This window comes from Phyllostomus discolor, chromosome 2 (genome assembly GCF_004126475.2).
Source record: "Phyllostomus discolor isolate MPI-MPIP mPhyDis1 chromosome 2, mPhyDis1.pri.v3, whole genome shotgun sequence".
Lineage (NCBI taxonomy): Eukaryota > Metazoa > Chordata > Mammalia > Chiroptera > Phyllostomidae > Phyllostomus > Phyllostomus discolor.
In genome coordinates, this window is record NC_040904.2 from 123,766,189 (window position 1) to 123,792,482 (window position 26,294).

The 26,294-nt window shown below is 36.1% G+C and overlaps 1 protein-coding gene across 9 annotated transcripts in view; it reads right to left on the reverse strand.

Annotated features, from left to right (window-relative positions):
* The window catches only part of ERC1 (ELKS/RAB6-interacting/CAST family member 1), a 557,388-nt gene that overhangs the window by 435,087 nt on the left and 96,007 nt on the right, over nucleotides 1-26,294 (reverse strand). For all 9 annotated transcript variants that reach the window (XM_028531610.2, XM_036018479.1, XM_036018478.1 and 6 more), the window contains exons 3-4: nucleotides 21,727-22,143; nucleotides 3,066-3,140 (exon numbers count right to left, since the gene is read on the reverse strand). In XM_028531610.2, the coding sequence (XP_028387411.1) occupies nucleotides 3,066-3,140; nucleotides 21,727-22,143 (492 nt within the window). The remainder of the gene's footprint in view (nucleotides 1-3,065; nucleotides 3,141-21,726; nucleotides 22,144-26,294) is intronic.

The following is a 26,294-nucleotide window of genomic DNA, read 5'->3' on the forward strand; positions in this document are numbered from 1 at the left end:
TAAAAGAAAAAGAAAATAATAGAGAAAAAAAAAGGCAAAGAAGCATGAGAGGGAAGAGGGGTAAAGAGGGAAAAGTGAAAGGGAAGAAGGCAGGAGAAGGGAAGAGGAAGGGGGTAAGAGGAAAAAGAAAAATGGGGGAGAAAGGAGGAGAAAAATTACATCAGCTCAAAGATGATTTCTAGGCTCTTTTATTGTCTGTCAATTATCTTTCTTTCCCGTTTCCCTTGAAGACTATTCTAGATCTTCAGAGTTCTCTCCAGCTCATGCCACACACTCAGCAACTTAACTACTTCACTTGTGGTTTCAGCATTATACCCACCTGACCCCACTGAGCCACCAGAATCTCAGAATCTCTTGCTTCTTAGGAGAATGGGTAAAGGATGACAGAACTTAAAATAGATCTACCACCAATTAATACCACTACACTTCCCCATTTTGTCAGAAGATGAGTAAAATAATTCTGTGAATGTAGGTACATTCATGTGTTTTAGTCTTAGGCTTTAATAGGGATCAGAAAGTAACATGTATAAATAAACCAGCGAGAAATGTGAAAATTGATTTAAGCCTTTCTAAAGGTTCTTTACAAGACTACTTATTGTCTAACTACAAAGAATCCAGAATCTACTAATTTAGAATTGGTAAATCCTTCCCCACTGAGAATAAAGATGTACACAATATAAACTAAGTTTTAAGAGGAAATGATGCAAATTAAAAGAACAGTTCTTACACTGCACTTGAGAAGCATCTATTTATATAAAACTAGTTATATATCAAAAACTAAAAACTCTTGTGATATCAACAAATATTAAATGAAGGTCCACAATGCAAAACACTGTCAAATTTTTAAGAGATATGAAGAAGGAGAGAGACAGAAAGAGATGTGTCCCTATAGGTAAGAAGTTTTCAGCTTTGTTAAGAAAGAACACGTTAATAATAATAATAACGGTAGCAGCAGCAGTAAACATTGATTGAATGTTTACTATGGGCCAGGTCGTCTCCAAAGTGTTTTACTATTTTAACTAATTAAACCTCACAACAACCTATGGGATGGGTACTATTATTATCACATTTTATTGATAAAGAAATTGAGGTGGAGAAAGGTTAAGTAACTTGCTCTGTGTCATTCATTTGATCAAATAAAGCCAGATTTTGAATCCGGGAATGTAACTCTGATGGCAAGCTCTTCACCACCTACTGCCATACTGTGTAGCCTAAAGATTTCTAACTACTCATTAACTGAAAGCAGAGGTTTTCAAGGTATGGCTGCAGAACCCTGAGGGTGCCAACCAGACCGTTTCAGTAAGTCTGCATAATCAAAACTATTTTCTTAATAATACTGGGTTGGCCAAAAAACCCGCATGGCTTTTTCCATAAAATAAAAGCCATTTTTCATTTTCACCCATAACTTTATTGATTTTCAAGATATTTTGAGCATGTTGGCTATCTCCCGTGTGGTATAACACTGATTGTTCTCAATTAATGTCTCAATTTGGTCACTATCAACTTCAACTGGTCTGCTTGACTGTGGAGCATCGTCCAATGAGAAACTTCACAAACCACTTTTGACACATTCAATCAGTCACAGCACCTTCTCCATATACTGCATCGATCTTTTTTTTTTTGGCATTTCAGTTACATTTTTACCTTTCTTTTTTCTTTTTTTTTTTTTAGATTTTTTAAAATTTATTTATCTTTAGAGAGGGAAGGGAGGGAAAGAGAGAGAGAGAGAAACATCAATGTGCGGTTGCTGGGGTTATGGCCTGCAACCCAGTCATGTACCCTGGCTGGGAATTGAACCTGCGACACTTTGGTTCGCAGCCCGCGCTCAATCCACTGAGCTACGCCAGCCAGGGCTGCATTTTTACCTTTCTTGACATAATAAAGCATATGCTGAAAACCTTGCTTATTTCCTTCCATCTTCAATATTAAAATGGCTATACAAAAAATTCACCAATTGTGATGTTTTATTTTTAAATGCACACTGATGACAGCTGTCACAGTACAAGCTAACAAAATTGTTTCAAATGAAGTTAAAGTACTACTAGAGCCATCTTACAGAAAAAAAGGAAAAAACAAACTTTTTGCCCAACTCAATACTATGACTTTATCTGCCTTTTCTACTGTGTTAACATTTCCACTTAAGATATAAAAGCAATGGTGGACAAAACCACTGGTGCCTTAGGACAACAGGCAGTTGCACCACAGGGGGAAAAAAAAAAGAAGAAGAAAGAAAAATTTTTAGACTGCTTAACTTGGCCCTGGTTGGGTAGCTCAGTAGGTTAAGAGCGTCATGCCGATACACCGAGGTTGCAGGTTCGATCTATGCTCAGGGCACATACAACAATCAACCAATGAATGCATAAGTGAGTGGAACAGCAAATCCACATCTCTCTCTCCCTATCTATCTATCTCTATCCTCCTCCCCCTTCCTTTCTCTCTCTAAAATCAATAAATAAAAAAATTTTAAACTGCTTAAAATTTTAGACTGCTTAACTTAATGCCCTAGGTTACTTCATTACTTTTAATAAATCTCAACCTTTGAGCACACATCTTTTTGATATTCTATGTGATAAAACAGGAAGAGCTAGGCACTTCTGGAAGAAGTGTGATGACTATTCCCAGGAATAGCACTTGTGTACTTTCTTTGAGTTGCAAGCTAAATTAGGTACTTTTTTCACAGAACACTATTTTTACTAGAAAGAACATCTAACAGACAGCTATGGTTACTCAGACTTCATATTTGGCAGACATTTTCTTTAAAGTCAAGGAAATGAGCATGTCATCTTAAGACTAGAAACGGGTCCTGAGATCAAAAGATTTGAAGACAGCTGACTTAAAGAAATTGTTGGACAACCCTTTTAGTCCAATATGAGTTATGCGCTACAATTAAAATGAACTGAGACTGAAGTTCTTTTAAAGTACCATTTTCATTAATTCTTACTATTTCTTTTTAATTTACAAAATGAGCAAAATATTATTATATACCACTATCTAAAACTCCCACATGACAGTGTATGATCACTTACATGTGTACTGATTCACAAGATTATTAGATTCTCACGTACCTTCATTTCAATAACAGTTTGCAGAGCTTTTGTCTTGGCAGAATCAGGGGCATTCTCAAATCTCCGATGCATCTCCTATACAAGAGAACCAAAAAAAGAGTAAGTGTCCTCTTTTCCACTCTCATTTAAAAAGACGCGTGGGAGGAAAAAGAGTAATTGTGTACAAAAGATGATCATCCCAGCCTTCTAAGACACGCTGATCCCTCTCTGTCTCCCCAACCTTTCTCTGTGAAACAGGTATACCACAGACTACATTCAGGCTCAGAAAGCATAGGAAGACCCCGATGTGAACGAACACCTAGTCATTTGCAATTAGTCATAGAGACCCCAGCTACTGCAACAGTTGAAATTATAGGACATCTCCAGGTTGGTGTGTCAATCTCCACATGACTCCAAGAGATACAAGGAATATAATCAACTCCAAATAATCCAAAAAGGGAATTAGAAATATCTCCTTTTAAAAAAAGAGGAATAAAAGCAGTCTACACTTCACAAAGCTACTTAGGAGAGCATTTGTGTTGACAACATCCTTTGCAAAATACCCACTCCCAGGGCAGCAACCACCTGGCTACCTGTGATGAAACTCTCTCTCCAGTGGGGCTACAAGTAGAAAGAAAAAGAAGGTAGTAAGGCTGCTGAGTAAGTTTCCTAAGTAGTTCAAGTTTGAAAAATGTCAGAAAAACATGGCTATTTTTTAATCTAAATTTTAGTGAGTTTAGGTTTTGTAAGAAAGGAGGTGATGATAGAAGTATCACAATTAGGGTCTCCAAACATCACCTAAAGTTACCAGAACACCTCAGGCTATTTTTCTTGTCCTATTTTGTGAATATCTCTGAGTTAGTCAGTACTTCCAAAGTACCCTGGGGCAGAAGCTAGTGACCACAAGGAATACACAAATGAACACTTTCCAGCTGAAAGTGCTTAACCATAATAAAAAGAAATATATAATACTTTAATTATACCTTTTGCCTAATTAATTCATTCTTGCCTGACCGGGAAGAATGGTTTGAGAGAAATAGAAAACAGAACTGCAAACTTCATTGAATTATTGCTTCCTGAAAGAGTAGTCATAATGAACTGACAAAAGTTGTAACTTATAAGTCAACAGTTTAAACACCAACAATTTCTGAACACACATACACCCCATCTGGCTGCTGATACTATGGCACAAATCACTATTAATACGCACCACCCCTTTTTGCTACCTTTCTTCCTAACTGTAGACTTAAATACAGGGTCTGGCACAAATAACACCCCTTTGTTATTACAAAATCTTTTGTTACAAAATCATAAGCATGTAATTCTGTAATATAACAATATCACACTCAAGCACACCATATGACATTTGAAGTAAAATGTTCAAATTAAAACTATAAATTATTACACCCATATTATTACCCTACCAAACACACTCACACAGGCCTTACTTCTGCCGGACCCTGTATATCCCACTCATTGTTTAATAAACAACTCACACTCTACGTGCCCAAGACTAAACTCTGGTTGTGCGCCCCAAACCTGCTCCATCCTTCCAGTTACTCAGGTCAAAAGGTTACTCTCAATGCCTTCCTTTCTCTACCAAGCCACAGCGAGTCAGAAAGCCCAGTTAACCTTACCTTCAAAACATGTCCAAAATCCAACCACTTCTTGACATCTCCACTGCTACCCCGTGGAGTGAGCCACAAACAAAAATATACCTTTTAATCCAACAAGCTCCTCCTAATTAGGCTCCCCACTCTTTATCTTGCTTCCCTACAGTCTATTCTCAAGACAGCACTCAGAGTGCCCCTTTTAAACATAAACAAAGGCGTGGATCTTGCCACTCCTTTGCTCAAAACCCTGTCATGCCTTCTCATCTGGCTCAAAATGGAGCTACAGTCCTTTCAGTAGCCTACGGGACCCCACCTCTTACCACTCTTCCCTCAGTCACCATGCTTCCACCACACCAGGCTCCCTGCTGTTCCTCAAATATGCTAGGCATTCTCCAGTTCCTTAGGGCCTTTAACCAGCTGTTTTTGTTGCCTAAACTCTCTTCTCCTTCAAGTCTTGGTTCAAATACCTCTTCTATGTTATCAGGTTTATTAGATGTGATAATCACATTGTGATTATGCAAGAAAATGTTCATATGTTTTAGAGATTCATACTAAAGACTGTAGAGGTAAATTAGAGTATGCCAGGAATTTGCTTTAAAACCCTTGGTGAAAAGAAGAAGAAAGAGAGAAGAGGGATACATGAAGAAAGTATGGCAAAATTTTGGTAACTAGTTTATCTGAGTAATAACTATATTGAGATTCATTATACTATTCTCAGTTTTTTGAAATCTTCCATTAAAAAATTAATGTTCAGTGTTCTCAATGTAACCTATCCTATTTTAAAATTTAAAACTGACAGAAGAACACATATGTCCTTTCCCTTTTACTTTACTCTACTTTTTTTCCTATAGTACATATCCTCTATCATAATTTGTAATTTGTTTACTTATGTGTTTCTATTTCCCTTTCTAAGAATGTAAGCTCCACAAGGGCGAGTGTCTTTCTTTCATTCACTGATGAATCCAAAGGACCTATGATAGTAGCTGATACGTTGGTAAGTGCTTAACAGATATTTAAAAAATGAATGTCCAATGAATGAATAAGAAATCTTACCAAATTTTCAAAAATTAGGCAAGAAGGAATCTTTTAACCCCTTCCTACTCCTGTGCTGAATTATGCGCACTTCCTCTTGTTTCTCATACCAAATGCTACACAGCTATCCTTTTAACACTTACTACATTATATTTGAAATAATCTTCTCTAACATACCAGCCTGTGGACTCTTTCAAGGCAAAAACTGTCTTTTGTATTTCTCAGATACTGTCTGACATGTAAGTCATCATTAAAAACTATTTCTCCTCCACATCCATTCTCTTTTGTTGGATGAAGGAATGAATAAATAAATGAATAAATTATCATCAGCTGGTTTCCATCTTCACCACTCTACTAGGCCACGTCCTTTACAATATCAAATAAAGGACCTTCTTGTTCTAAATTTAATAGCTGCTGTCAGTCCATATCCTCTCCAAACTCCATCTAGTAGCTGACTTTTTTTTGTACCACATTGGGATTTAAGGGTGAAACATCTCTCAAATTTTGAACTGGCTTCCATTACAGAATTATCCTAGCTCTAAATGCATAGTTTCTGCTCCTTCCCCTATCCTATCCACAGACTTACATTTCCTTGGAACTCTTCTAAATCCTATAGTCCCAATCCAGAACCCCCACTAGCCCACAGAGTAACTTAATGTGAATCAGAGAAAAGTACCACCTCTGGGGTAGATGCAGCTTCACCATGACATGGATTGAGCCCCCTTATCCATCAGCACGTATCTCTTGTTCAGTGAACAACCTACACATGCAACCCTCCAAGGCAGCCCTTTCCCCAAATCCCACAGATCTAATTATAAACCTTCTAAGGATAACCTGCAAATCTACTCTCTAGCCCTTCAGTGAACAGACATCTGTCACACTCTTGCTATGTGATATTTGACCTCTATTCTATGCTTGGGACTCCACATTTTAAGGCAGAGTCTACCTCGCACATACTTGTTTTCCCACCCTTTCTTGCAGTTAAAACTCAAACACATGACCTACCTGATCACCCCAATCAGACACACACATCACTTACTTTGAATCAGAATCTTAACATAAAGAAGCAACACCATGAACATTTAGAAACAATTCCGGCAATGAATAGCAGAGGCAGCGGTTACCTCAAGCATCCAGACTCAGGAATGACAGAAGTTCCAGTGGTTGTGAGCATGTCAGTGACATCAATGGAATAAGCCACTGTGCCTGTGCCCTTTACCAACAGCAGCACTGTCCTCATCAAACCAACAGAAAAGCATGACTGAGGTGAGACACTGTGTTTAGCTATATAACTTCTGACCCAGTTCTATGGCCCATCTAGGGATTCTGGGATCTACACATTCATTTATTCATATCAGGAACTATGCCAAGTTGGGAAGATAAATAATGAGAAATAACAAAGTTGATCCCTTTTATCATAAAATTTTTAGTCTACCATGAAAAAATAAATTTTAATCAAATAATCAGATAACAATTCATTAGAGTCACCAATGACCACCACATTGCTAAAAGCTATATGATTCATCCTCACTCTTCACCTTACTTGATCTATGAGCAGTATGTGACACAGTTACTTAATCCCTCTTCCTTACTATACTTTCTTCCCTTGGCTTCCAAGACATGATACTAGTTTTTTCCTCCTATCTTACTGATACCTTTTCTGCCTAACTCCTTATGAGTGCCCCAGGCATCAATCCTTAGTCCTCCTCTCCAACTTACTAATTCCCTTGGTGTTCTTATCGAGTCTCATAACTTTTAACACTGCCCACTTAATAATAACTCCCAAGTTTTACCTCCTGCTAAAATCCACTTGTATATCCCACTGCCTCCTTAGTATCTTCATGTGTATATCTAATAGATATCACACTGTTAATATGTCAAAAACTGAGCTACTAATTTTTCCTCTTTAAACTTGCTCCATCTGTCCCATCACGATTAATGGTATGTGTCAACCCAGCTGTTTAGGCCAAAAACTTAGAAGTCTACTTTTTCTTATACCTGCATCCAAGCCATCAGGAAATCCTGTTTTTCCGACTTTTAAAATGTCTCTAGAAACTCACCACAACTTACTACCTCACTGACATCATAATCTGAGTCACTATAATCTCTGGCCTGGATTACAGCAACAGTCTCCCAAAGTTGACTTCCCAGTGCACAATAGGACAGCTAGAGTGTTCTTTCTAAAACAGAAGTCAAACATGCTTGGCACTGTCAAAAGCTCCTCACTTCACTCAGCAAAAGTCAGTCTTTATGCTGGCTTAGGAGGCCTACATGACCTGGCCCCATCACTTGCCTGGCTTCAACTCTTACTATTCTCTTCCCCTTGGTTTCCAGACACACAAGCCTCCTTGCTTTTCCTCAATATGACAGTTCTGGTCCTGACTTAAGGCCTTCACATTCATTGTTTCCTCTGCTTGACGCTCTTCTTCCCTTAACTGTTTAAGTCTGCTCAAAAGTCAAACTCTCAAAGAGGCCTATTCTTATTGTTTAAAGTTGGAATTCACCTCTAACACATACTTCTAATCTCCCTAACCAAGTTCTACTTTTTTCTTAGCATTTATCACTTTCTAGTAGCATATTACTTATTATTATAAACATAACGACTATCTCAGGGGTCTTTTCTCTTTTTCATTCCGTGAGCTATACCAAGCATTCAAACAATACCTAGCACAATGGTATACCCAAATATTTGTGAAATTAAGAAATAATTTTTTATAACTGTATGATTAATATGTGAAAAGTGCTATGAAGAAAAATGTCCATAAGAGAAAAATGTAATAGATCTTGATCAATTCTAGAGATCTTGATAAGTTCCCTAAGGAATAACTGAGAGCTGAAGAATAAGTAGGAGTTAGAGTGGACAAAGTTCAACTGTAAAAGGGAAAGAAAAAAAAGAACTCAAAGGTATCTTCTCAGCCAACTAAAATGCAAGTTGTGAGGAAAAATGGAAACCGAGAATCTGGAATTGTCCTGATGCTGCTCACATGCCCCCTGGGAAGTCTCTGGTAACTCCAGAGTGTACAAATACCCCAGCCTTCAGACTGCTGGTATACATCAGCTCTCTTTCTTCACTTCCCATTTGCTCTTCTGTTTTAAATGTAAAATATTTCAGACATACCAGATCCCTTTATTAACCTGGTTTCTTTCACTACCTCTCCATTCAAACAATTCATCAAAATTCAACAATGAATTCCAGGTTACCAAACCCAATGGACACCTCTCTGTACTCATCTTCCTAGAACTCTCAGAGGCATTCAAAGCAGTGGCCTACTCCCTTCTATATACATGTTTTCTCTCAACTATTATGACACCACACTTTTCTTTTTCTCTTTCTAGTTATTCCTTCTCTGTTTCTTTAGCAGGTTCCTGCTTCTAACTTAGGCCCATAAGTACTATAGTGACCATGGAATCATTTCTAAACCTGTTTCTCCTTTTCATTTAAACTCTTTAATCTAATCCATTGCTTAAAATTCAGTTAAGTAACTAATGAATTTCTAGGCCTGCCTTCTGCTCTGATTTCAAGACTCATATGTCTAACTGCTCTTTTGCATTTCTTATTATATATCTAATAGGGGATTCAAACATATTTTATCAAAAAAAAAAACCCCACCTCTTGATCATCTCCTCTTTAATTTGGTAAGTCTTATGAAAGATGAGTCTTCCCCATCTCCTTAAATACAGCACTGTCTCCCACTGGCTCAAGTCAAACACCAGTGTCTCCTTTAATTCCTCCCAGATCTTCATTTCCCACAAACAATTCAAAAGTAGGTCCTAACTGTTCTATGTTCAAAATATTTCTGGAATTTATCCATTTCACTCCATTTCCAGTCTAGTTTAAGCCTAGATAGCCTCTAGTTACTTTTCTTCCAATTCCTCTGCCCATTTTCAAGAGAGCACTGGGGTAATCTTGATAGAGCATCAACAAATCATGATACTAGTTTCCTTTAAGTGCGTCAGTCAGCTTCCCATTTACTTTTCACTCCCCACAAAATCAACACAATTTGGGACTTCTGGCCAAGGTGGAGGTGTAGGTAAATAAACTTTGTAACCACACACAACCGAAAGAAGGACAACAACAAATTTAAACACAGGAAACAACCAGAACTGCCAGAAAATTGAACTGTATGCAAGTCTGACAACCAAAGAGTTAAAAAAGAAACATCCAGACCAATAGGAGGGATGGAGACAGGTAGCCAGGGTGGAGAGGACTCAGGGCAAGGTGGCAGCTGGAGACCATGGTGGACAAGGCAGCAGCTGTTGGAGCAGAAGAAACAACTGGGGAACGAGACAGACCATGCAACCCAGGGTTCCAATGCAGGGAAATAAAGCCTCAAAACCTCTGACTGAAAAAACCTATAGGGGTTGAAGCAACAGGAGAAACTACCAGCCTCACAGGAGAGTTCGTTGGAGAGGCCCACAGGGACCTCGAACATACACAAAACCACCCACCTGGATAGGAATCAGCACCACAAGGGCCCAATTTCCTTGTGGGTAGCAGGGGAAGTGACTGAAAGGCAAATGAAAGCTGAGCAAGTGGCATTGTTCCCTCTCTGACCCCTTCCCCACATACAGGACCACAACACAGTGATGTAAGTTAACCTGCCCTGGTGAATACCTAAGGCCCCGCTGCCTTACAACTTAACAGGTGCAATCAAACAAAGAAATATGGCCCAAGTGAAAGAACAGAGCAAACCCTAGAAAAAGAGCTAAATGACGAGGGGATAGCCAACCTATTAGATGCAGAGTTCAAAGTCCTGGTAATCAAAATGCTCACAGAACTGATTGTGCTTGGTGGCAAAATGAAAGAACAACTGAAGGCTACCCAAAGTGAGATAAAGCAAAATATTCAGGGAATCAACAGTGATGGGAAGGAAACCAGGACTCAAATCAATGATTTGGACCAGAAGGAAGAAATAAACATTCCACCAGAACAGAAGAAGAAAGAAGAATTCAGAAAAATGAGGAGAGGCTTAGGAACCTCCAGGACAACTTTAAATGTTCCAATACCTGAATTATAGGGGTGCCAGAAGAAGAAGAACAAGAACAAGAAATTGAAAACTTATCTGAACAAATAATGAGGGACAACTTCCATAATCTGGCAAAGGAAACAGACTTCCAGGAAGTCCAGGAAGCCCAGAGAGTCCCAAAGAATTTGGACCCAAGGAAGCACACACCAAAGCACATCATCATCAAGTTACCCGGGATTAAAGATAGAGAGAGAATCTTAAAAGCAGCAAGAGGAAAGGAGAGAGTTACCTACCAAGGAGTGCCCATAAGACTATCATCTGATATCTTGGGAAGAAATCTTAACAGGCAAGAAGGGGCTGGAAAGAAGTGTTCCAAGTCAATAAAGGCAAGGACCTACATCCAAGATTACTCCATCCTGCAAAGCTATCATTTAGAATGGAAGGGCAGATCAAGTGCTTCCCAGATAAGGTCAAGTTAAAGGAGTTCATCATCACCAAGCCCTTATTATATGAAATGTTAAAGGGAATTACCTAAGAAATTGAAAAAGATAAAAGCTATGAACAGTAAAATGAATAAACTCACAACTATCAACAACTGAACCTTAAAAAAAAAAACCCAGAATAAAACTAACAACTAGAACAGGAACAGAATCAGAGAAATGGATATCACATGGAATAGGAGAAAAGTTACAGGGAATTAGAAGCAAAAATGGTAGGTACAAAATAGACAGGGACAGGTTAAGAATAGCATACAAAATGGAGAAGCCAAAGAACTTATATATATGACCCATGTACATGAACTAAAGGGGCATAGGAGGTCAGGGGGAATGCTGGTAGGAGGCAGGGTACAGGACGGAGGGGAATAAAGGGGAGAAATAAATATCAAAACAATTTGACCTTAACAGAAAACTGGCCTTCCTGTCATAAACTATTTTAAAATTAGATAAAATAAATGAAATAATTTTTCAGACATTAAAAATCAAGCATCACAAGACTATGATCCTTGAGAGAAAGAAACAAACAAGGTGATGGCCCAGATTTGCTTTCTGGTATGTGATGCAAGGAGAGGAAACCCTAAAAGAAAGCAGCAGTCTTGCAGACCTCAAAAGACAGGTTAATATATGACTCCTAAAGACAGTGGAAATGTACAGAGCAGGATAACAGAGAGAAGGAAACTAGCCCGAAAGGCAGCAGTGTCTAATCTGACAGGAGTTCTCTTGAGTCTTTAGCGAATACTAAGTGTTCTTGCACAGAGCAAGACTCCACAATGTCAGACAGAGAACAACAACTGAGGACAAAACAACTACCACAGAGTTATGAATTAAGCAACTACCTGAACTAGGACATGGGGCTGGGAAAAATTCAAGTTCTAAATAGCCAAAATGGAGAGAACATCAGAAGCACTTAGAGATGCCACAAAGGCTAAGTCTTAGGAGCAGAGCTCACCCAGCTCTAGAAGGAAGACTAACTAGACCAGATCCTAAAAGCAAGTCTTAAAAGGATCAAGTTTACTTGTAATTACATTAATTCTTACAAGACAAAACACTTCACTAAGGAAAACAGTAAACTCCAGAATGCATTAATCCATGACAAAAATCTGAACACATTAGTTCAGGCCACAATAATCTCTCACTTGAGTAAAAACAAATAACTCATCAGCTTCCTCCCAGCCTCCAGTCTGTCCACATTTAATCAGTTCTCCACACTGTAAACAAGGTAATCAACTGGGTACACAGTAGATATTTAATAATATTTGTTCAATAGATGAGTATAAAACTTTGAAATGTATAAACTAAAATGAATACTGCTAATTACAAATAATCTTTATTAATAAAATCCTGTAACCTACACTTTACATTTTTCATTTGGTATTTCTGTACCTAGCTGAAAATATTACAGCTGCATTTCTTTGAAATACCTCATAATTGAGCTACTCAACTAATTTTTAAGTATATTTTACTGATTATGCTATTACAGTTTTCTCAATTTTCCCCCTTATCTTTCCTCTGCCCTGCACCCCCCAACCCTTCAGCATTTCCCTCCTTAGTTCATGTCCATGGGTTGTACATGTAAGTTCTTTGACTTTTCTGTTTCCTGTGCCATTCTTTACCTCTCCCCATCTACTTTATGCCTATCAATTATGCTTCTTATTCCCTGAAACTTTTCCCCCCATTCTTCCTCCCCTTCCCCACTGAAAACCCTCCATGTGATGTCTGTTTCTCTGATTCTGTTCCTGTTCTAGTTGTTTCCTTAGTATTTGTCTTCGGGTTTGTTTGTTTGTTTGTTTTTTGGTTCAGTTGTTGATAGTTGTGAGTTTATTCATTTTACTGTTCATAGCTTTTATCTTTTTCAATTTCTTAGGTAATTCCCTTTAACATTTCATATAATAAGGGCTTGGTGATGATGAACTCCTTTAACTTGACCTTATCTGGGAAGCACTTGATCTGCCCTTCCATTCTAAATGATAGCTTTGCAGGATGGAGTAATCTTGGATGTAGGTCCTTGCCTTTATTGACTTGGAACACTTCTTTCCAGCCCCTTCTTGCCTGTTAAGATTTCTTCCCAAGATATCAGATGATAGTCTTATGGGCACTCCTTGGTAGGTAACTCTCTCCTTTCCTCTTGCTGCTTTTAAGATTCTCTCTCTATCTTTAATCCCGGGTAACTTGATGATGATGTGCTTTGGTGTGTGCTTCCTTGGGTCCAAATTCTTTGGGACTCTCTGGGCTTCCTGGACTTCCTGGAAGTCTGTTTCCTTTGCCAGATTATGGAAGTTGTCCCTCATTATTTGTTCAGATAAGTTTTCAATTTCTTGTTCTTGTTCTTCTTCTTCTGGCACCCCTATAATTCAGGTATTGGAACATTTAAAGTTGTCCTGGAGGTTCCTAAGCCTCTCCTCATTTTTCTGAATTCTTCTTTCTTCTTCTGTTCTGGTGGAATGTTTATTTCTTCCTTCTGGTCCAAATCATTGATTTGAGTCCTGGTTTCCTTCCCATCACTGTTGATTCCCTGAATATTTTGCTTTATCTCACTTTGGGTAGCCTTCAGTTGTTCTTTCATTTTGCCACCAAGCACAATCAGTTCTGTGAGCATTTTGATTACCAGGACTTTGAACTCTGCATCTAATAGGTTGGCTATCCCCTCGTCATTTAGCTCTTTTTCTAGGGTTTGCTCTGTTCTTTCACTTGGGCCAAATTTCTTTGTCTTGGTGCACCTGTTAAGTTGTAAGGCAGCGGGGCCTTAGGTATTCACCAGGGCAGGGTAACCCTCTTGCTTGCTCTACTCTAGCCCCACCTTCCAACGAACTCTCATGTGAGACTGGGAATTTCTCCCACCAAGACAACACCCACTGTAGTGCACAGACACCTCTGAGTCTCAGTTTCCTGTTCAGCCAGCCCCACCAGCATGGTCCACCACCTTGCCACAGGTTCTTTCTGCCCACCCGGCTGCCCATCTCCCTCCTACTGGTCTGGGTGGTCTGGATGACTGTTTCTTTAATTCTTTGGTTGTCAGAGTTCCATGCAGTTTGATTTTCTGGAACTTCTGGTTGTTCATTGTTTGTACACTGGTTGTTATCCTCCTTTGGTTGTGCAAGGAAGTGAAGGGTTTCTACCTATGCCTCCATCTTGGCCAGAACTCACCCAGATACTGAACTAATTTAATTAACATCTATCCCATTATCTAATTCAAAATTAGGTAAATTTCCAACTACTTTAAGGTGAAATTATTAAAATTTCATTTTAAACCCTAGTAAGCATGTAAGCAAAAGATAAAGAACACAGAAACCATTTGAATAAAAAATCCTCCTATGCTAAGGGACTAGAATACATTTTGAACCATGTAGGCATAAAGCTTTCCTATTAAGACATTTTAAAACCTATCACTCATAACAAATTTCCATTCAGAGGTCTGCACATTAAAGATCATTATGAACACATCTTGCAGTCAGTGAGCTGATAAAACTCCCCTTTCCCAGAGCACATCAAGCCTCTGACTCATGCACTACTAATAATGAGAAAAGACTCTGGAAATAGAAATGAATGTACTATTTAAACAAATGCAAGAAGTAGAACATGCTATTTGTTCAAATATGCTATTTGTTCATTTCATTCCTTTTGGCCTGAAAATTTTCATTCAAACAAATTTAAAGTACAGGTAAAATTATCTGGCTCTTGTTACACTGTCAATTGTGGCAGACAGTAGAAAATGTGTTCATTTTCTCTCACTAAACTTACTGAAGAATAATGACTTATCTAGGGTTAGAAACAAAATTTTATATTTCTCCTTCTTTAGTAATTTCTTTTAAAAAATAAGTCAAGTTTTACTTACACAACTGAGAGAAAGGGTTATTTGTGATTAAGAAGTCCTACTTATGTCTGAAATTTCTTTTCTTTAAGTTTCAGGTTTCAGCCTCTAAAACCCTTGGTTCAAGAGTAGAAGCTCCAGATTGCTCTTGAAGTCCTTTCACAGATTCAACCCTCCACGCAAGTTCTAGGTTTACTAAACTCACAACAAAGAGAAGACAGAAATAAAAAAAAAAGGGAAAGGTAAACAAAAAGAATCCTCACTACTTTTTCTGTATCTTAACTCAGCCAAGGTCAGACAGCATTGTCTTTTAGCTTTTTACCATCTCTACTAGTGGCATGCATCTGCGAAAACATATCTTCTGTCAAAATGGAAATGAGGAACAAATTACAAAAATAAGGGAGGACAAACAACCTGAATAAGTAAAATACTCTTTTCCAAAATCACTACAAAAGAGGAAATTAGGGAACTCCTTTTTCTTTTTTAATTCTTTCTATTCTTCATTATTTCTATTATTTTCTATATATATCTCTCTCTTAATTTTTTCCCTTCCCTCTTCTCTGCTTATATCTTACAAATGCCAATGATATAGACAGGCATTCATCAGACATGCTAGTTAAGATTCAGAAATCCTAGCCCAGAACCTAGTCAAACAGTAAAGACTTTAACCTCAAACATTTCTGTGAACCCTAACATGATAGCAGTTGTGTTAGCAAGATTTGTTGACTGAAATACCTAGAGACAAAAAAACTAGCATGAGATATTTTAAAACAAAATCATATTGTATTCATCATATAGTACCTACATTTTTCAAAACAGGAGCACATGTAGGTCTGAAATATATTACTTTTTGGCCTATAGACAATACTTGATATGCATATGAATTGCAGATCCAAAAATTCCATAGCCTACTGAGGTGATGTCCTACCAAAAGACTGAAAACAAAAATTCCAGTCTCAGACTTTGGTGTATAACAGAATCACCTCCAAAACTTGTTAAAACTCCATATGCACAAATGCCAAGCACTAACCAAGTCTTGCCTGTAATTCCGTATTTGTCCAATAGGTGTCTTCACTCTTCTATCAATCAAAAGAAAGGTACTATAGTAAGTAACTTAAAATCTAACAATTAGTCACATAATGTAATTTCAGTACAAAAAGAAAGAGAATGCTTAATTTAGTTTTTTCTTATTTGGTTTCTGGGGTATTCACCTGTTACCTACAGAATCATGTTCATATACAAAAGAACAAACTAATCACAAATGTTACTGGATATAAATGTCATTTTAATGTTACCATATTTCATCAAATCTAAGATGCCAATGATTTGGAAAACATACCCATTGTTCTATGTGCTGGAAAGAAAAGGAAGAAATGCCTCCAAATAAATCATGACACAAAGCTTTATTATTCAGAATTTATACTTTATACTGATTGTAAGAGTTTTTTACTTATTTTGCCATAGGTAAATCACGTATCATTTTTAATTATTTTTTGTGACTTTCTCCATACCAATAACTTTTTCTTTCAATGTTGATTCACAGTGTAATATTCTGAAGACCTACTCAAAAACAAATTAAAGTCAGCAATAAATACCACGATGCTCACACCATCACCTAAAGTGATAACAAAATGAACAGCATGACTATGTTGTGAATGCAGAGGCAATCAAATCTAGGAGGACTGCTGCCTTGCTGACAAAGACTGTAAAATGCTACCAAGGGTTCAATGTCATATTGTTAAAATGAGAGAAAATCTGAGTCTTAGAAGTGATGAAATACAGATTTTTAAAAGGTGGAAATGATCCAATAAATAATAAAACCTATAATATTCTGGCATTGCCAACTCATTACATTCTTTTTGTCTTTCATGACACACTAGTGATATAATGTACAACAGTCATTCCAAGCCACCATTCACGTAACCTAGATTTGAGCTATTAAAGTTTTTTACTGGAGTTCTTTGTTTACTTGACTATCCCTTTCCCCTTTATTCTCAACACAACCAGAGCAAATTTCGAAAGCCAAACCAGATGTTATCACTATTTTGATTAAACACTGGGATGGTTTTTTCTTGTACTTTGAATAAAACTGTCGCATCATCTGCAAGTATCATGAAGGCAAGTGCTCTGTCTCCTAGAGGGCATGAATTTTCTTTTAATCACTGCTATTTCCCTAGTGCTTTGCATATGGTTAGTGCCCAATAAATATCTGATGAATGGGATGAGTCAATCTGGCCCTGGCTACCTCTTCAACCTCTCATCTCATGCCAGCCTTCCCCTTATACAATAAATTTTTGCCCTCTAGTCTCCTTGCTGTTTGCTCAAAACAATTTCCCATCATGCCTTTGAAATTACTAACCATTCTTCATGAAATGATTTTATCCTAAAGCTCAGCAAGACTGTCTCCTCATCTTTTTTCAGGTCTCCCTTAAAGGGGACCTCCCCAAATATGCTTACCCTGTTTACTGACATCCCCTCCCCCCAAATAATTAGATTCTACTCAATTTGTTTATTTTTTCTCATGATTATCAAGTTTACTGTCTCCCATCAAATTTCTGATTATCAGTTTACTGCCTCCTATCAAACTTTTAAGTTCTAGGAGGGCATAGACAAAGTGTTCTGGTATTAAAAATGTATACACAGTCCCTATCCCAGCATTAAATATATTGTATATTAAAGGCTCAACAGATACTTGTTGAATAAATGAGAAAGGAAAGGTGGTACCAAGTGCCTGTGGTACCTTACTGTTTTGGAAACAATTTTATGTATTAGTCTAGTCAGCTGTTACCAAGCTTTACCTCAAATTATCATTTCAAATTTTGCTAACTGTATATATATTTTTTAAGATTTTATTTATTTATTTTAGACAGAGGGGAAAGGGAGAAAGAGATGGAGAGAAACATCAATGTATGGTCACTTCTCGCACACCCCCAACTGGGGATCTGGCCTGCAACCCAGGCATGTGCCCTGAGTGGGAATGGAACCAGTGACCCTTCAGTTCACAATCCGGCACTCAATCCACTGAGGCACACCAGCCATGGCCTGTTAACTGTATTTTCTAACAGACAATTTAATTCTTTAAGGTTCTTGCTATGGCAATAAAAGAATCTTTCCTATCTCAAGATTATATTAAAATTTTTTACTTACATTTTCTTCCACTGCTTTTATTTCTTAAAAGTAGCTCTTTATTTCATCTGGAATTTACTGTAACTAAATAAATTTAATTAATATAACTATGAAACTGTTTCCCAAATGGATGGCCATTATTCCAAAACATTCATCATATACTTCAAACTATATTATTTCTGGATTCTGTTCTGTTTCATTGATCTACCTATTCCTGTGCCAGTTTCATTGGGTTTAAAATATATTATACAGTATCATGATCTGTTTAACCAAGTATTCCTACACTGTTGTTCGTACAAATAAACTGCAACATCACTTGGGCATGTTTCAGGAATATTCCCATTGGGGTTACATTGAATTTATAGACTTGGGGAAAGTGGCATCTTTACATTAATGTTCTCCTGTCTACACTGCAAAGAAAATTTATCCTTTCTGTTACCATTACTGATATTATTTACTCCATTTCCTTATTCTAATTGCACTGCTTAACACTTCCAGAATAATATTAAATACTGATGAATACAACCATCTTTGGCCTCTTCCTAACGTTAATAGGCATGTCTAGTATGTCATAGTATGCATGATGCTGGTTCTTAGCTGTAACCGTGTTTATAATATGTATTTATCATATTTATTAGATAATGCTGTAAAGCTATCATTTAGTTCATATTTTTAGTTCATTGGTTTAGTTTACATTCAAAATGTCTGCAACCTTTGCCTAATGTCTTTGAGATAGCCATCAAATGCCACAAGGTTCTCTTTTCATAATTGTGTGTAATATATTGAGCCATTCTGGCATTCCCAGAATAAACTCCTTTTGGTCAGAGTAGTATCATTTTACCATAATGCTGAGTCCATCTGCTAATATTTTATTTGTAATTTCTATAGCTAAACTCATAAGCCAAACTGGTTGGGAATTTAGTTTGTTTTCTACCTTTTATCAGGTTTTAATATCCAGGGGGGAAAAACTAGATAGGCTATCCTTTCTGTAAGCTGCAGGTTTAAACTTCTTTTCCTATATTTCAACTTATTCAACTAACATTTCTTGAGTACCCACTGTGTATTTCTAGACAATGGCAATATAAAGATTAAAATACAAAAACTTTTGATAAAAAAAATTATGTGAACAATGAAGAAACATATATATAAATATACTATAACATGATTGATATATATATATATATATATATATATGAATGAAGCTGCACAAGGAAGACTTCACAGAAGAACTGAAATTTGAGCTAAATCTTAAAGGTAATAGGAGAAACAGGAAGGAGAACGAGGTTTCTCAACATTTGTTTCTAAAGTAATCATCCACTTGCTTTTAAGTAATTTTAAGTTCTGTAACTATTTCCTATAAGATGATGCTGTTTTATTAATGGCAACTGGAATTGTGTGTTGGTATGATTGACAAGGCCTGTATTTCTTTCCACATTACATTTATAAGTGGGACTTAATATTTGTAGAGTCTGTTGTTTGAAATCATAAATTCATGGCTTTTCTATCACTTTTTCATGGCTTTACTACATTACTGATCATTCTCTGCCAGAATAACACAGTGGCTTTTCACAATACTAAACTATTCACTATTTATTAACCCCACAATTCAAAAATAAATGGGCACAGGTTGAAATATTCAGAAGAGAGGCAGTAAAAATGTAACATTCAAAGTCCATTATGATGCTGGTATAGTTTTCATGTTGCATGCTATTTGAGATTATTATAACTTCTCTAACAATGTTCTAAGACCAGGCTCTGAGTTGTCTCATTAAAATATAAAGTTTTTAAAGTAAACTGAAAGAAACTCAGAATGTGCCTATAACACAGAAGTTCACAGCAAATTTTCTAAAACAGAATGATGTGGTAATTTGAAGAGCATAACATATACATTACTAAAGATTAAACATAACAGTATATAGTATATGCCTGGAAGAAGGAACTGGTCCATTACTCTACAAGACAAGATTACTCAAAGTTTCAAAACTATATACACTCTTTGAGCAAATTTATTTACAGGAATTCATCCTAAAAAAATGATGTCCAGGGATCAATACAGCACTGTTTTATAATGCTGAAAAATTAAAAGTGATCTAAATTTTCAACAGTAAGATATTCAAATAAATGCACTGGAACATTATACATACATTTGAATTTATAAAACTCTAATGTACTGACAAAGGAAGACAAATGGTCAAGATAAATTCTCAGGAAAAGCAGGTAACATTACATAATGCATAGCTGCACTAATACAGTAGCCACTAACAGCGTGTAAATACTTAAACTTAAATTTGACAAATTAAATTTAGTGTTAAATTACTTACATTTAAATAAAATTTAAAAGTCAGCTCTTCAGTCACACCAGCCACATTTTAACTGTTAGTCACGTGTGGCTGGTGGCTGCCACAGTGGGCAGAGCCGACACACATTTCTATCATCACAGAAAGTTGTATTAGATAATACTGATAAACAGTTTTCAATCTTTTTAAGGAAAAGAAATATAGAATTAATGAAAGAATGTATACACAATGAAAATGACTGGAAATATACACAAAATGAAAACTGACAGTTATCAGTAAGAATACCTTGGTTTAAGTTTTTGCTCATCTATTTTCTAATTTTACCATAACAAACTACAATTGACTTACTGTGTAAAAAAATTGTTTTTACAAAATAGTGAATTTCTCTTTCAAAAATAAAAATGTTTTCACAGTAAATATTTCAGACTTTTTTTGCAGAAGGAGAAATTATGGAACAAACTATAAATTTAGAAGTATTATTTTAAAGGTGCTATTTTGCCATCTGGGGAATACTCCCTTTTTTCAACCTCTTTCCTCAAATTTCATTTAAAAAGGAATCACTCACACTGGACTAATACAGTTCTAAGTTGTTTTCTTCCCTGTCTAAATCTGAGTTATGTGAAGTCTCTGACCACATATAGAGAATTATAACTATCAACTTTTAAAATTCAATGTAAGGTGAATTCTTCAATTATGTTGTTTTAAAATGAAGCATTATCTAGAAAAGTGAAAAATTATCAACAGTCGCAATGGTCAGCTGAAGTCTGAGTTTACTCTCTAAAAAGATAAGTGACACTGTGCCTATATAGCATTCTTTCTCACTGTACCTCCATGGCAGCACATGATTTTTATCTCATATATTTTGCAGAAAGGTAACTTCCATGAAACCACAAGGCAAGCATTCATTTCTGCTGTCAAGGACTTTATAAACACACCTAAAGTGAAGTTACCACTTATTTTCTCTTATTAATATTTAAAATTGAGCAATAGTTAGCTACTCTGACTCTGGTTTTGTTGTGTGCATCTCTGAACACACAAAAGATGAGTAACAAGTAAAGAAACTTCTGTGCCCCTCTAGCAACAAAATGAGTCTACAAAAACGAGGAGGGGGGGAATAAAGACCCAGAAAGCCATGAAGCCAGTATACATATACCAGTCAATGTCATCTCATACAAGAGAGCAGATCAGAACAGAAACCAGCAAAGCACTTATGTACCAAAAAAAAAAAAAAAGTCCCTTCTACTAGCTTTGTAGAGCATATAAATTTGTTTAGGCCAAGATGCTGGCTAATCACAGATAAAAGGACAGTAAGTTATAACAACTGAAAAAAACGGTCACTCACCTCTCTCAACATATTGTTCTCTTTTTCCTTCTGCTCCAAAAGGCTTTCTAGGTGGTGGACATGCATCTCTGCCTCTGCCAGCCGTCTTGTTCGCTCATGGTCTTCCTCTGTAGCCTTAGCAGAAAGTCCTTTGCTCTGCAACATCTCCAGAAGTTTCTTAATGGATTCATCCCGAGCATTCAGGGTTTGCTTCTGAGTCTCAATACGCAGTTCCATTTCCTCCAAAGTCTTTCGAAGAAGGAACAGCTCTTTGGCCTGTCTTTCATGTTCAGCATGTAGCCTCTGGAAATTCTCTTCTGTCAGCTCTGCCACACAAGGTTCCCCAGTCCTACTGCTACTATCTTGCTGAAACAGCTGGTTCAGGTCTCTTTGGATCCGTAATTCATCCTGGAGAGCCTGGATTGTCATTTGCATGTGCTAGAACCAAGACAAAAAAGAAAATCCCAAATCAGCTTTCCTCCTCAAGCATCAAAAACAGAGCACATTGGGGAGCCCAAAAGTAACTACCAGGGTTCTCAGAATCCTGAATTTAGCCAACCAGGATTCATGTTATTCTTTTCACATTGTTAAAACATGATTGAGATAATCTGTAAAATATCAGTAATTCAACTTGTGTTTATCACCAAAAGGAAACAAGTACGACAGCTCCTCAGTTTGCATAAGCCATGACAAAATACAGACACTGGTCAAAATAATAGGTATTAATACACAGAACTGAGGGGAGGGGAAAGAAAAGACATGGGAAATACACAGAAATACAAAAACATCAGATGTAAAAATTTTATCAGAAAACAAAATGACTTTTCATATTTTACCAATGAATTTACACCTTAAATAATAATTAACATTTAATGAGTAGTTTCTACATGCCAGATTGTGCCAAGCACTTTTTATGTGTTAATTCCTCAATATGAGACATTTACTATTATTTCAATTTTACTGATGATGACACTAGGCTTACAGGGATCAAAATAACTTACAAGTTGTTTCGAATCTAAGCTCTATCATGAAATAAAAATATTTCTAGAAAGTTATATAGAAATATAGAAGTAATTATAGAAATAAGTATATAGAAATAATAATTAATGATCATTTTGCAAAAAAAACTGGAATGGTTGAAGGACAAATTTTAAGACGACTATATTACATATATTCTATTCCTCTTGAAATTTTTTAACTGAGGTATGATTGACATTGAAATTTTTAAAAAACAGTTTTATTGAGATATAATTCATAAACCATACATTTGACCTGTTTTTTCACCTGTGGTTTTCAGCATATTAAAAGCTGTGCATCAATCCCTACTGTCTAATTCCGGAACACTTTGCATCACTCCTAACAGAAATTCAGTACCCATTAGCAATCACTTCCTATCTATCCTCCTAATCTTCCTTAAAAAGGAATGAAATTCTGACATATGCTACAACATGGATGACCCTCGAGGAGATACTAAATGAAGTCAGTCAGTCACAAATGACAAATATGGTTCCTCTTATATGATTTATCTACAACAATCAAGTTTATAGAGACAGAACATAGGACAGTGGTGGCCAGGGGCTACAAATGGGGAGTTACTGTTTAATTTGCAGAGAGATTCAGTTTTACAGGATAAAAAGGGTTCTAGAGTTGGATGGCAGTGATGGTTGCACAAAAATATGAATGGACTTTATGTCACTAAGCTAAGTGTATGCTTGAAAGATGTTTAAGATGGGAAATTGAAGATGATATGTAAATGTAATGTGTATTTGACAAAAAATGGGATAAAATGCCTCCAAAGAATTCCGTATAATTATTAAATAATTTCATAGTTATGAATTTCATAATTATGAATCCATTTTCATAGGTAGAACCACTGGATTGCAGGGTATGCAACTATAATTTTGAAATACATTACCAATTATACCAAAAAAGGGCCTGTACAGATTTACTTCCACCAAACAATGTCTGGGAGTGGCCCTTTCCCTATACCTTTGACAACTGCGGGTATTTTCTTTCTTTTCTTTCTTGCTTTCCTTCACTTTCTGACATTTCTTAGATTGCAAGTAAGGCTGAATATTTATTCACATCTACTGGTACTTTATGTTCCTCCCTTTGTGACTTAGTTGTTCTTATTCTTTGACCACTTGTTATTGGGACATTTAACCATTTTCCTAATCCATTTTAAGAGCTTACATAACATTCTGTCTGCTGTGTATGTTGCAAATATATTTCCAAGTGTGTCATTTTTCTTTTAACATAGTTTATGGTGGCTTTTAAATAGGAAACAATTTAATGCAACGATATTAACCTTTTCTTTTATAGCTTCAGGTTTTTACTTTTGCAAGTAGTAAACTAACAATTGTGATGGTCTTCAAACTCTTGAAAAGCACTGCTTTTTCTCACCAAAAATAAATTTAAAATAAAATTTATTCGTGAATTAAAATTGGTAATTTTTTTAATTATGATTTTTAAAATGCATTTAACTATCAGCATATTTTAAAGATTCTTAACAGCTGCTGGCAGTTCAAAATCCTTAATTCTTTGAAACCTATAATCAACCCTAATTTCCTTCTTTGCCTTTGGATTTCAAAAAATCCAGATAAATCCTGAAATTAATTTATTCCAAAGGAAAATATCGGAAGTTAAATTCAACAGTGAAACTGATTTCTAGGTACAACTAGTCCTCCTTTTTTGGATATTCATCACCACTTCATCCAAGTCAGGATAAATCATTGTGAACTACAGCTAACAGTTTCATATACGCTTAAAGCATTTATGACTAAGTCTACTAGAGCAATTACTATTTTGGTGAAGAAAAAATGCAACTACCGCCCTGGCTGGTGTGGCTCAGTGGACTAAGTGCTGGACTGCAGACCAAAGAGTTGCCAGTTTGATTCCCAGTCAGGCCAACATGCCTGGGTTGCAGGCCAGATCCCCAGTTGGGGGTGCATGAGAGGCAACCACACATTGGTGTTTCCCTCTCTTTCTCCCTCCCTTCCCCTCTATTTAAAAATAAACAAATAAATAAAGCCTTTTAAAAAAAATGCAACTCCCAATGTGTCTAACTTCTTCAGATCCACTCATACCCATTTTACAAAGGTACAGAATTAAAACAATGTTAACTGGTACCCTAAGACGGCTACATAGTAATTTTCTCCATTAAACTAGGAAAAAAGATTCCTGCCCTAGGCTACATTTGAACTAGATTTACTTTATAAAAGTACTGCCAAATCCTTGGGAGAAGAAAGGAGGAGGATAGGAGCCACACTATTCTTTCTCTAGCATGTTCAAAGAGAAGATAAAATGAGCACATCTGCACATCTCATAAGACATTTACAATGATTAACAACAACAAAAAAAACATGTATTGAATTTAGTGGAAAGATTTCAGCTATAAGGCATTAGGAGAATTTCTATTTGGGAATTCTGCTCTTGACACTCCAAAATGATCTCATACTTCTCACATTTTAAAACCTACACCAACACACACTAGTCAACCTTCTACTCTATCTGGAAAGACTGGAAAAGTGTTTAAAATTTACTCCAAGAATTGTGTAAATATTACACCAAATTATAGCTTGATGAAATACTGTGAACAACAGTACTGAAAATTCTTAAATATATGATAGGAACTATGACTTTTATTTGAAAAATAATACATCTATAAATACGACAAGATCACAACAACTCTTCATATATTTTAAATAAATATCAGAGGCTCTTATAAAGCAGAACTTTCAACAAATAAACTATCATTAGTTTCTTGGAACAAAAGAATGTTTTGATCCAATTTATACTGAGTTCTTAAAGTTTTAGTTAGAGAAAACATAGTATGTCATAGATATATAAAACTGGTCATCATTACGAACACTAGATCACAGAGATGTGCATGATTTGTGCAAATGCATGATTTGTGAAGATGACTGTATTAAATTAAGGATAAATTTTGTCTGAAACATGTATATGCACAAACACTTCATTAATTCAAGATGCAAAAGAGCTCATAGCAGTTCTTACTAAAGCCAACTGAGTCAAGCTTCCAGCTTCCACAGATGATCTGATGCTCTACCCTGTGCTAAAATAGTAATGTATCTCTAAGAATAGCACTTACCAGACTAATATGCAATTTATATCTTTGTATGTATTTCAATAAAAACTTTCTAAAACTTAAGAATGTAATCTTTTTACTCTGAGGAATAGCACAGTGTTTGATATAGTTAATATTCAAATTTTTATGAAAGACTGACAAAAAACAAATTTTGAGAAATTATTTTGAAAGTAAATGGCTACTGGATAATAGATGTAAACCAAATCCCTATAAAAGAAGAAAGTTTTTCCCCTGTAACACAGTGAATTACTCTATTCTATAACAATTACTTCTTTATCAGCTAACACAATTAATTCCATCTTAAAATTAATCTGGCCAAAATACATAATACAAATGTTAATTATAAACTCTGAGTTTATTAATGTTTGATCCAAAGTAAACAGAGGCATTTTCAGATAATTGATAATCAACAAGAATCTTTCATACTTTTAGTACTACACAAAGCACACAAAAAGAACAGGACAGCCCTAGCCAGTGTGAC